This window comes from Pipistrellus hanaki (assembly GCF_964339955.1).
Source record: "Pipistrellus hanaki genome assembly, chromosome: 11".
In the NCBI taxonomy this organism is placed as follows: Eukaryota; Metazoa; Chordata; class Mammalia; order Chiroptera; family Vespertilionidae; genus Pipistrellus; species Pipistrellus hanaki.
Genome location: NC_140513.1, coordinates 18,507,569 through 18,520,729, shown reverse-complemented (window position 1 = coordinate 18,520,729; position 13,161 = coordinate 18,507,569). Strand labels below are relative to the sequence as shown.

At 39.0% G+C, this 13,161-nt stretch overlaps 1 protein-coding gene across 1 annotated transcript in view; it reads left to right on the top strand.

Moving 5' to 3' along the window:
• The window catches only part of RAD23B (RAD23 homolog B, nucleotide excision repair protein), a 32,840-nt gene that overhangs the window by 6,823 nt on the left and 12,856 nt on the right, over nucleotides 1–13,161 (top strand). Inside the window, exons 2-4 of the mRNA XM_084899736.1 lie at nucleotides 5,924–6,005; nucleotides 7,432–7,511; nucleotides 9,245–9,600. Of these exons, the coding sequence (XP_084755862.1) occupies nucleotides 5,924–6,005; nucleotides 7,432–7,511; nucleotides 9,245–9,600 (518 nt within the window). The remainder of the gene's footprint in view (nucleotides 1–5,923; nucleotides 6,006–7,431; nucleotides 7,512–9,244; nucleotides 9,601–13,161) is intronic.

Genomic DNA, 13,161 nt, shown 5'->3' with positions numbered 1-13,161 from the left:
GACCGGTTTGGCTCAATGGATAGAGCGTCGGCTTGGGGACTGAAGGGCCCCGGGTTCGATTCCGATCAAGGGCATGTACCTTGGTTGTGGGCATATCCCCAGTAGGGGGTGTGCAAGAGGCAGCTGATCGATGACTCTCTATCATTGATGTTTCTAACTCTCTTATCTCTTTCCCTTCCTCTCTGTACAAAAATCAATAAAATATATTTATTTTTTTTAAAAAAGAGCATCATCCCTATATGCCAAGGTTGTGGGTTTGATCCACAGTCAGGGCACAAACTAGAAGCAACCAATGGCCCAGCCATTGTGGCTCAGTGGGTTGAGAGTAGTCCCGTGGACCAAGAGGTCACTGGTTCAATTCTGTCAGGACACATGCCTGGGTTTCCTGCTCTATCCCCAATAGGGGGTGTTCAGAAGATAGTCATTCCATGTTTTCTTTCTCCACCTCCTCTTCCTCCTTCCTTCCAATCAATGGGAAAAGATCCACAAGTGAGGATGAACAAAAACAAAAAAAAGAAAATTAAAAAAGGCATTAAAAATTAAAAGTCTGTATTGCTGATCTGGTAGGTGGGGTGTGGGGAGCAGGGCAGGTAAATTAGAGATTGGATGGAGGGTTAGTTTGGGGCCAGAATCTGTAGGACTCTGTAATCAACTGGGGGTTCTCGAGATAGAATAGGAAACCTTTGGGGAATTTTAAACAGGTGGAAAATGATTTCTTGTATGGTTTTTAAGAGTTACTTGAACTGCTCTATGGAGAATAGATAGTAGAATAAGGAGGAGTGAAAGCAGAGAGACCAATTAAGAGGCTTGCACAGTTGTCTTAAACAGTGAATTTTTTGACCAAGGAAGTAGAAATGGGGGGGTGGATTGAAATAGCTTGGGATTGTAGAGTTGAGACTTTTTTGATGGGCTGGCCTGGGGCGGGGGGGGGGGGGGGGAGATAAGAAATCAAAGATTAAACCTAGATTTTTGGATGTATAAATTATGTGAATACTTAAATTCTTTTCCTGAGATGTGAAGTGCTGGTTTGGGAGTTGGTATGGGGCCTCAAGACTTAAGTTTAAGATGCCTATTAAACATTTAAGTGGGGATGATAAGGAGATTTGGTATGAATCTCAACTCCAAAGAGTTTGGGCTGGAGATAGATAGTGACAATAGGCAGGCAGCATAGGTGGTTGACTTCAGTTAATGGGACTAGATGAGGAATCACCCAGTATTTTTTAATGCCTAGTCTTTTTTTGAGCCCTAATGCCTAAAGTATTCATCTAATGAATTTAACATCTATGCTACCGTGTTTCCCCGAAAATAAGACATCCTCCGAAAATAAGACCTACTTACAGGTTTCCTTCTGAGTGAAATATAAGGCATCCCCAAAAATAAGCCCCCGCCCCCCCCCCGCCCCCCCCCCCCCCCCCCGCCACACCCTGTCTCAGAATGCTATCGCTAAACATGAGAGATTTGGTTCACTGATTCTGAAAGAAATGGAGTCACAAGAAATTCACCGGGAAATTCAGGAATTGGATTGTTATGATGATGTTCCAGAAGATGATGACATGATTGTCATTGAATAAATGAGTAAATTCTTGATACTATAGGATTCACAGTTTGTCTGGTTTGTGTTGACAACTACCGTACTTCCGTGCCATATACAGGTAATAAATTTCCTTTATTTTCATTTAACAATAAATGTGTACCATATTCTTCTTCATGGAAAAATAAGACATCCCCTGAAAATAAGACCTAGCACATCTTTGGGAGCAAAAGTTAATATAAGACACTGTCTTATTTTCGGGGAAACAGGGTATTAGAATTGAGGAACCTTGATGAGAGTATTGCTGGGTAAGATGGCCTATAGTTAAATTCTGGGATGATCTAACATGTGAAGATTGAATAGTGATGAGGTCAAAGAGCAAATCTTTAAGGTAGGAAGAATCCAAGAGAATAAAAATGTTTCAAGAAGGAGAAATGCCCTTACTGGTTTGGCTCAGTGGATAGAGAGTCAGCCTGTGGACTGAAAGGTCCCAGTTTGATTTTGGTCAAGGGCATAGTAGACCTTGGTTGCAGGCACACCCCCAGTAGGTGTGCAGGATGTGGCTGATCAGTGTTTCTGACTCTCTGTCCCTCTCCCTCTCTGTAAAAAAATCAATTAAAAAACATATATATATATATATATATATATATATATATATATATATATATATATATAAATGAAAAGGTCAAATGTGTCTAATAATTGAGAAATCAAAAGTAAGATTTAAAACGACATGACCTTTGATTTTGGCAACTTGAGGATCATCATTGACCCTGATGAGTAGTCTCCATGGAATGGTGGGGCCAGAGTTAGATTTGAGTGGATTGAGGAATGTTTGAGAGATGAGGAAGTGGATATAGTACATGTGGACATATATTGGTAATTATCCTTGACATCCCCCCTTTTCCTGGTATAGCTGTTTTCATCAGTGGGTTAAAAACATGAAATTGATTACAATATTCTGAGCTTCACAGCTGATGGTAGGCATTGTTTTAAAAAGAAATCCACAGGAGAATAATTAAAAATATATAGTGTATGCTTTAAAAAGAAGTAATCACGCCCAGCATGATTAGTAACTTGCCTGGGGTCACATAGTCAATAACCTTGGCATGTAGTTTCAATACCCATGATAGATGATCCTGCCCATCCTCTGGCCTATTCTATTCCTTAAATTTTCATCCAGTGATCTTTCCTTCTACTCTACTTCGATCCCGTTGATTAGCAACTAACACCATTATTGTTAGCTATAACGCTTTCCTCATCCCCACTATCTGGTTTTGGTATCTCACTTTACCTTCTCTCAGATTCCAGTTCTAGTAAGACCTATAATCCATCTTTCCATATTTCTTTTCACTCCTTCCATCATATTACTGCTTCCATCCATGCCCCGCTACAAGTAGGGCTGGTGATTAAAGTCACCTACATGAAGGGTCAGCATAGCATCTCTCTTGAGCCAGGCTGCCAGAGTTTTGGTCCTATTGTAGCATTTGCTATGTGACCTTGGGCAAGTTACTCAGTTATGTGCCTGTTTTCATATCTAAAATGAGAGCACTGCCACTGGAAGTACTAATTTCATAGGGTTGTTTGGAAGGTTGTATGAGTTTGAGATAATATACAGAAAGTGCTTAGAACTGTGACAATACTTGGCAATATGGTCCCACTCCATTGTTCTTGCTTATAAAATTCCAGATGTGATTAAATTCATCCCTATGTCTGTGCTTGCATCTGTGCAACTGGAAGATAAACACATAGCCACATTGACTTGTCTCACTTAATTCATGAATATTGGCCTTTGTAACTTGCTCCCTAAGCCCATGCAGCTCAGCTGGGTCATTTCTACCTCTGTGACTTTCTAAATAAACTTTCTCTTATAGCCCAGTCTTGATTCTAAATTCTTTCTTAGCCAAAACTCAAGTACCAATGTTGTTGAACAGATGTCCAGTTTGACTCCACCGCTCTAACACCTGGTGCCATTTTCACAGCCAAAAGCTATCTCTGGATGGTGGAAATTGGGATAATTTTATTTTCTTCTTTTTACTTTTCTATGCTCTCCAGATTTTCTTCATTAAAGATACTACTTCTCAATGATAAAATGATAAAAAATAAATTCATAAACATCAGCCTTAACTAGGCCCTATGTATTGTCTGATAGGCATACGTTTCCTCATTACATTCACTTCCACTGCCCTAGGCAGATTTCATGTTTCTATCCTTATTTTCAGCTGATAACCCTACGCGGATGGGAGAGGGGGTGTGTGTCCCTCAGCCCAGCTTGCACCCTCTTCAATCTGAGACCCCTCGAGGGATGGTCTAAACAAGCAGTTGGACATCCCTCTCACAATCCAGGACTGCTGGCTCCCACTGCTAGTCTGCCTGCCTTCCTGATTGCCCCTAACCGCTTCTGCCTGCCATCCTGATCACCCTAACCACTCCCATGCCAGCCTGATTGATATCTAACTGCTCCTCTGCCAGCCTGTTTGTCCCTAACTTTCCTCCTCTGCCGTCCTGATCACCCCTAACTGCCCTCCCCTGCAGGGTTGATCACCCCCAACTGCCCTCCCTTGCAGGCCTGGTCCCTCCCAACTGCCTTCCCCTGCTGGCCATCTTGTGGTGGCCATCTTGTGTCTACATGGGGGCAGGATCTTTGACCACATAGGGGCAGCTATCTTGATCTTGTCTGTTGGAGTGATGGTCAGTCTGCATATTACTCTTTTATTAGATAGGATAGAGGCCTGGTGCATGGATGGGGGCCAGCTGGTTTGCCCTGAAGGCTGTCCCAGATCAGGGTGGGGTTCCCTGAGGGGCCTGTGATTGCTTGCAGGCCAGCAATGCCCCCTGGCAACCCAAGAGGAGGTCCTGGTATCTGGAATTTATTTATCTTCTACAATTGCAACTTTGTAGCCTGGAGCGTAGCCAAGCCTCCTGCTTGCTCTGTGGCTGCCACCATTTCTGTTTGGATCTGTTTACCTTCTATAATTGAAACTATATCCTTGAGTGGAGACTTGGGCCCGCCAGTGTGTGTGGAAAGCTTGGCTTCCTCTGTTGCCATGGAAACCCAAGCCTCCCTTCTGGTAGCCATCTTGGTGGGGTTTATTTTCATACTCTAATTGTAGCAGAGTGATGATTAATTTGCATATTACTCTTTTATTAGGTAGGATTGAGAATATAGAAAAATTGAGACATCTTTTACAAGGGCCCACCAGAGCTACCTATCTGCTAGTCTCCTTTTTTTTGTGGACTAGTGGTCTGGTGCACAAATTCATGCATGTTGAAAGGAAATTAATAAGAAGAAATATCTTAATATTACTATTCGCCCTTTCTCTATAATGGAAGTGTCAATCAAATTCACGATAGATGATGACAGATGGAAACACATGCATGTGATTGGTGCTGGTGAGAGCTTTATATGTATCACACATGTGTGAGTCAACTTAGCCTTTCATAGATAAAGAATAAATTTGCTTAATTAGACCCGCTTTCTGATGTAGCTAAACTTTTTCCAGCCCAGTGAAGGACCCAACTTCTCTTTCAGATAATTATCAGCAACACAGGAGTAAATATCAACACGAAGCAGATTTTTATAGATTACACAGGAAGAACAAAGGATAAAATATTTAACTGCAGCAGTGTTTGACTCTATTCTGCATAGTGAAAAAACCTGAAGTTGTTTTCAAGGTCCACCATTTCTTTTCAGTTGGGTCAAGTTTCTAAGCTTTCTAAATCTCCATTTTCCAGCTAATGAAAAGAAAATGGGATTCCATTGAATCTCCTATCTACCTATTCCAGGACTTCTGTAAGGATCAAATGAGATGAGGCACGGGAAAATGCTTCACAGATATTTTGTTAAAGTGTAAAATGTTTCCACCTGCATTTCTGTGGAGGCTAGTTGCTAGGGAGAAAAAGCTGGGCATTGCTACGTGATATGACGTCATTACCTGGAGCCCACAACACCCATTTTCAGGCTGCGCTGTGGGCCACATTTTGTGCCATTGGGTCTTGGCAGTGTTGGCTGCAGTTTGGTGGGGCGTTGCTCCAGAGTGGTGGCGGCACCTGTGTCCCACTTGGGGGAAGCCGAGTGTTGGTTTGTTGGTGCCAGATCCATCGTGCTGGTCAGTGCGCGTCATGGCAGCACCTGCATTGAGTGTCTGTCCCTTGGTGATCAGTGTGTGTCATAGCAACCAGTCAGATGGTAGGAGGGACACCTAGCATATTAGTTTTTTATATATATTGACTAGAGGCTGAGTGCACAAATTTGTGCACCAGTGGAGTTCCTTAGCCTGGCTTACGGGATTGGGTCGAAACCAGCTCTCCGACATCCCTGAAAAATCCCAGCTTATGAGAGGGCACAAGCCAGGCTGGTTTCCAAAATAAAAATCTTTATTTTTCCTACAGGTGAAAGCACTGAAAGAGAAGATTGAATCTGAAAAGGGAAAGGATGCCTTTCCTGTAGCTGGTCAGAAGTTAATTTATGCAGGTATGGATTGAACATTGAAATTAATGTGCCATTTTCTTTCTCCTGTGATATTCTTTTAGTTTTAGAAAAGAAATTGCACTACTAGCCTTATAGTAACCAGGAAAATGTTAATTAAAAGTAGACTTGATATTTGACTTTTGTGGAGAAAATGCTTTTCCTTGTTCTTTAAAATTAGCAACACATCATCATTGTAGATGTTGGATGCCCATGGATTCTTAATCTCTTCCTAGATAGGGATTTCATAGTATTTTCTTAACTTAGATAATTTAAAGAAAACACCCCAAAGTTAGGAATCAGCAGCTTAAAGAGGCAGGTTGTTGGTGGCAGATATAAAACTATAATTTCTGGTTCCTAATCTTGAACTGTTTTCTCAGTTCCATAGAGTGGAGAGACTATTCTTTTTGTTTTAATATCTTTAGCTTTTATTCAATAACTTCCTTAAAATAGAAAATAAGTTCAAGGAAAAGGAAACCTGCAGGAATCCCTATCTCACATTTGACCTTTAGCATTACTCGTCATGTTTTTTATTGCTTAAAATATTATGTCTCCTTTTTCCCTGATTGACTCACGCTCTCAACTGCCCACCGAAGTCTTATGTACTTCTTTGTGTCTTACCCAGCAGCTCTATATCATCTTGTCATTACTATATACTAAATTATTTTCTGAAGTACTTTTAAAATTTTAAAATATATACATATATATGTGTATATATATGTGTGTGTTTGTGTATATATATAGTTTTATTGATTTCATAGAGGAAGGGAGAGGGATAGAAACATCAATGATGAGAGAGAATCATTGATTGGCTACCTCCTACACGTCCCCCACTGCAGATCCAGCCTGCAACCCAGGCATGTACCCTTGACTGGAATCGAACCTGGAACCCTTCTATTCGCAGGCCAACACTGTCCACTGAGCCAAACGAGCTAAAGCAGAAGTACTTTTTATTGAGTATCATTTTTATAGCATTGGAACATTTCTGTCTTACCAGGTATCTGGTATTTGTGAGAGCAGAAGTTTGTTTTTTTTCTCCTTCCCCCTTGAAGAAGGATTATAAGTTGTTTCCCAGGAGGGATCCTTATGCACTCTCAATATTAAATTTTACTTGTCTTTATACTTTTTTTTTCTTAGGGCCTTGCTAATATTTCCTTAACCAGCAACTATTTTTATTATAAGTACGTAATTTTTAAGAATTGCTTGGAATATCTATATACTGTTTGATCTTAGTCAAATGTTTATGCCTTCTTAACTGTGTTAAATTGTGTTTCCATTTTATTTATCCTCATCTTGACTGATTGGTAAGTGTTTTTCTTTTGGGAAAGTATTTTAATTGATAGAATTGATGCTGATGATTGTTTTGACTTCGGTTATATTGATAACAAAGGTTACTGTGCCTTAAATAAAATTTTTTTCTTCATTTTACTAGGTAAAATTCTCAATGATGATACTGCTCTAAAAGAATATAAAATTGATGAGAAAAACTTTGTGGTTGTTATGGTGACAAAAGTAAGTTTAAGCCTTGTTCTTTTTATCTTCATGTATGTGAGTTTTTAAATAATGATGCCAAGTCCACTCATTACACCTTTGAATGAATACAGTTATGCATATTCATAGCAGTGTGCACTTAACTATTTTTTTTAACTTTACTAGAGGCTCGGTGCATGAAATTTATGCACTGGAGGGGAGGGGTCCCTCAGCCCAGCCTGTACCTTCTCCAATCTGGGACCCTTCGGACATCCCTCTCACAGTCCAGGACTGCTGGTTTCTAATAGCTCACCTGCCTGCCAGCCTGATCATCCCTTAACCACTCCCCTGCCAGCCTGATCAATGCCAAATGGCTCCCCTGCTGGCCCAATTGCCCCCAACTTCCCTCCCCTGCAGGCTTTGTCCTCTTCCCCTTTCCCCCCTCCCCCCCAATTAACCTCCCCTGCCAGCCATCTTTGACTACATGGGAGCAGCCATCTTGTACAAGGGTGTTAAGGTCCATTTGCAGATTGCCTCTGGATTATATAGGATTATTTTTTATTTCTCACCTAAGAATATTTTCTCCTAATTTAGAGAGTGAAGGGAGATTGGGGGTTGGGGAAAAACATCATCATGAGAGAGGAACATTGATCAGTTGCCTCCTGGACATGCCACTGCTGGGGATTGAACCCACAATCTTTTTGGTGTATGAGATAACATTCCAATCAACTAAGTCATCCAGCCAAGCCTAAATATGGGTTTTTAAGTCACAAAATAATTGATATATAGTAGGAAATAGAGTTCAAATAAAATTTGACAACTAAATACTTTGTACTAAGTAACAGTTTATTTGGATTGGACTTGAAAATTTTTTAATCCATTAAGAACCATATTGATTTTACATTGTTCAAGTACTTATTCATTAAATGTTAAACTTTAAATACAAAGAAAGAAATCAATGAGGAAACTTTGTCTCATTTAGTGTTTAAAAAAATATGATAAAATATACATAGCCCAAAATTTTCCACTTTAACTATTTTTAAGTGTACAATCCAGTATCATTAAGTACTTTCATATTGTGCAACCATCACCACCATCAGTTTCTAGAACTTTTTTCATCTTCTCAAGCTGAAACTGTACCCATTAAACAGTAACCTTCCATCCACACCTCTACATACGTAAGTGGAATCATACAGTATTTGTTTTTTTGTGACTGACTTATTTCAGTCTATGTTATAGCTTTATTGTCCTTTTTAGGGCTGAATAATATTTCATTATCTCACCTAGTTTTATCATACATAGTTCATATGGAAAATGTGGTGGCAACACATTTGTATATGTATTTGTTATTGGTCTTATTACTGTTAGTATTTAGTAACCTTGACTATCTACACTAATAAAAGAGAAACATGCAAATTAACCATCACTCTGTTATACCCACAAGCCATGATCACCAGCCAATCAGGAGTGAGTATGCAAATTAACACAACCAAGATGGCGGCCAGCATCTGTTTTAATGCTGGCTTTTTTTTTTTTTTTTTCATATTACCTTAATATGAAGGCTGAAATTGTTTGGCTAAGCTAATTGAGATTGATAGTTAAGATAATGTATATGCTGCCATCAGCTTTGAAAGAGTAACAGTGATTCAGAGTCTTAATGTTGTTATTAATAGTATTGGGTTTGTAGCATCTTGTAACAATAAAATCTAATTAGAGATCAGGTAATAATGTTGTATTTTATCATCTTTCATTTTTTTGCTTTTTAATATGTTTAGCCCAAAGCCGTAACAACACCAGCACCAACAACGACGCAGCAGTCAACTCCTACCACCACTACCACAGTTAGTTCTTCCACAGCACCAGCTGTGGCTCAGGTTCCAACCCCCACCCCTGCCTTGGCTCCCACTCCCACTCCTACTCCCACTCCCACTCCCACTCCTATTCCTACTCCTACTCCTACTCCTACTCCTACTTCTACTCCCGCTCCTACTCCCACGCCTACATCTGTCACTCCAGCGTCAACGACAGCATCTTCTGAACCTGCACCTGTTAGTGTCACAAAACAAGAGAACCCTGCAGAACAGCCAGCAGAAACACCAGTGGTTATTACTAGCCCAACATCAATTGATAGGTAAGAACTGGATGCTAGAAAATTGTATCTTAAAATATGTTCATAACACGGTCTTCATGCATGTGTTTATTTTTATTCTGTTCAAATTAACTTTGAACTTTGATAAAAAAATAAATAAATAAACACAAAAAAACGGTATCAATTCTGTCTGTTTAACTTTCCATAATCCAGATTTTTGTATGCTCTGCGTTATTTTTCCAGAGGGAAAAGGAAAGAGGATCAAAGTCATTAATTTGTGTAGAAAAGTCTGGAAATACAAATGACCAAAAAGAAGAACTATAAAATAATACTATATTATAGCATGACATATTATAAATAATTTGCATGAGTAGTATTATGTCCAGTGTGGTCTTTGGAGCTGTTTCTATTTTGTGGCTTTAGTGCAACTCAGGACCCCAATGGCAGTAGTTAAGAGTCCTTGGAATCAGGACCAATCACAATGGAAAACTGCAGCAGTTTACTCTTATTTCCCCAAATTACGCATCTCAGAGAAGGATAATACAAGAAGGGGAAAGGTGAGAGGAGCTCAGAAAACAAGCTGCTTAGCTGTGCTTTAATCCCTACATTTGTGCCTTAAACATGTAGTGGGCCTGTAAAGCACAAAACTTAGTGAGATGCTTCTCTGGAGGTATTCTGGTATGAATTTGAAGGGCATAAGAAATTTGTTTCATCACCACTGGCCTAACATTTTATTAATAGGAATTTGTTTCTTAGGTCAGTTTTGTTCTTCAAAAACTATTATAATGCAAATTCCACTCCTAATTTTTGATAGCTGACTTAGAGAAACTGCACTTGTGCACAAGAACTGTATTGTTGCCCTAGCCGGTTTGGCTCAGTGGAGTGTTGGCCTGCGGACTGAGAGGTCCCGGGTTCGATTCAGATCAAGGGCATGTGCCTTGGTTGCGGGCACATCTCCAGTGGGAGGTGTGCAGGAGGCAGCTAATCAATGTTTCTCTCATCGATGTCTCTGGCTCGCTATCCCTCTCCCTTCCTCTCTGTAGAAAAATCAATAAAATATATATTTTTTTAAAAACCGTATTGTCTTTAATTGAGGACAAATTTGATCACACTAAATGTTCATTAGTAAGGAGATGACTTGATTTGTGACCTGTTCATATTAAAGAACACAGCACTACTCAAAATGCAGTGATGAGGAGTTAGCATCAGCATCCCTGGGAGTTTAAGTTAATTAAGCTTCACCTCAGATCTCTAAATCAAAATTATCTGGGGATTGGTCCCAGAAGTTGGCATTTTACCAAACCTGGTGAAAACTTAGGCTTACTAAAGTTTGGGAAACTGAAATCCAGTACCACAGGTCAGTGAAAATATGCAGTATATATTTGCATTAAATTAATATGGCTTTAAATATAAAAAGCAGATCACAAAATAATACAGATCGTAGCCATAAAGCAAACATAAGCCACAAACGACTTTGTGTATTTCTATGAGTATGCATATTAATGTGTAGAAAAAAACAGTACCAAAGGAATAATACGTTGACTGACTGATAAATGGTTTCCTCTTGCAGATAGGGAGGAAAGAAGTGGTGAGGCAAAATCAAGAATGAAGAATGGTAGTTAATGATACCTCAATCTTAGCTGTAATGTTTAAAAATAAATTTTAAAACAATGTGCAGCCTAACTGTTGTTGCTCAATGATGTTGACCTATGAACCAGGAGGTCACAGTTTGATTCCTGGTCAGCACTAAAGATCTGGTAGCAGCTTGATCCCCAGTGGTAGGTGGACTTGTGGGAGGCAGCCAATCAGTGATTTTCTCTCATCGATAGTTGTATCTCTCCCTTCTCTGAAATCAATAAACATTTTTTTTTAAATAGAACAATGTGCAAAAAAATAGCACACATTATTCCTTTTTTAAAAAATTGATTATTTAAATCTTCACCCAAGGATATTTTTCTATTGAGTTTTAGAGAGAGGGAAGACAGAGAGAAACACATCAATTGGTTGCCTCCTGCACAAGCTTCAACCAGGCCAGGGAGGCGTCTGCAACCTAGGTACGTGCCCTTGATCAGAATTGAACCCAGGACCCACTGGCCGCCAACGCTCTAGCCATTGAGCCAACCAGCCAGGGCAGCACACATTATTCTGTAAAAGAACAATAATGAAGGAGGCTAACCCTACTAGATAGTAAAATGTATTATGCACAGTAACGATTACAATTTAGAATGGCTCTTTTAAAAAATTGCTCATGAAGTAGACAGTAGTCTAGAAACAGACTAAAATACATAGGGACTTAATATACCATAAAGATGTAATTTCAGACAACTGTTGGAAAAAATGCCTAGTCTTCTAGAGGATGGATTACAGGCCTTACATTCACAAAAAATAAATTCTAGATGAGTAAAGATTGAATATAAAGGTGAAATCATAAACTAGAAGAGAACATAGAAAAACTAAAATAATCTTAATCAAAAAGTCATAAAGGGGAGCGATTGATATATGTGACTACAGAAAGAATTTAAATGTTGGCAATCAAACTAAAAATTCCTTAATAAAAGCTTGATTTGGTCAGTTAAATGGAATACTGCATCTGTTGGAAAAACCTGCCATAGTTATGGTTGTGTTGACATGGAATAACTGTTAAGTTAAATGAAAACACACACAAAAGAGGACACAAGTGATTGTTATATAGAAACTGGTAGTGGTGGTTGTCTCTGGGCAGCGGTCTTGTGCAGAAGAATTAGTTTCTGGGTACATATTTCTTTGGGAAGTTTTGCCTTCTATACGTTAGTTTCCCTGTCTAGTTAATGGAGGTGCTTTAGAAATTATACCAAAGAATTATAATAATCTTATTGGGTATTACCATACCAGACATTCTGCTAAACACTTTACTAGCAATAGCCCTACACACAACATTTTGGGATATATAGATACTATTGTTGGCCTCATTGTATTGATAAACCAAGGCTTAAAAGTTGACTTCAAACTTTAGTAGTAGTTCCCTTTTGCTATGCTACATACAGAGCTGAAGTATATTGTGCTTGTTTTTAAAACTGGGACAGAGGTGTAAGTGTGTGCTGTCTTATTGTGTATGTTTTAATCTAAACTGCTAACTGCTACCTTTACCACTTTTGTAAACTTAGGTTTATTTTTCTTTGGCCTACTCTTCGTGGTCTCTTATGATCTTGTTTTTGTCTACTTTGTTTTTCAGACTCCTCATCAGCAATTGCCCAACAGAAACTTAGTCCCTTTAAATTGGTTTACTTTCCGTTACAACTTGGATTTAACTCTCTTTTGCACTTTTTGGTTATGTTGTGTTCCTTTACTTAGATGCCTCCTTCTTCCAGTTTTTGTGTTCAAAACTTACCTATAAGATCTAACTAAATTCCACTCTGTAAAGACTTTCCAGGTCTTTCTAGCTTAATGTAGTTTCTATATGCACTAGGTATCATGTACTGCTTTTAGTATTTCTACTGTGATTTGACTTATAGACTATTTAACTTCTTATGTAAATTACTTCAGGGAATAGTTGTTCATTATCTTTATTAAAGTCCTTAAATACTAAGCAATCTATGAGGATGCTATTTTTAAATCTTTGGACAT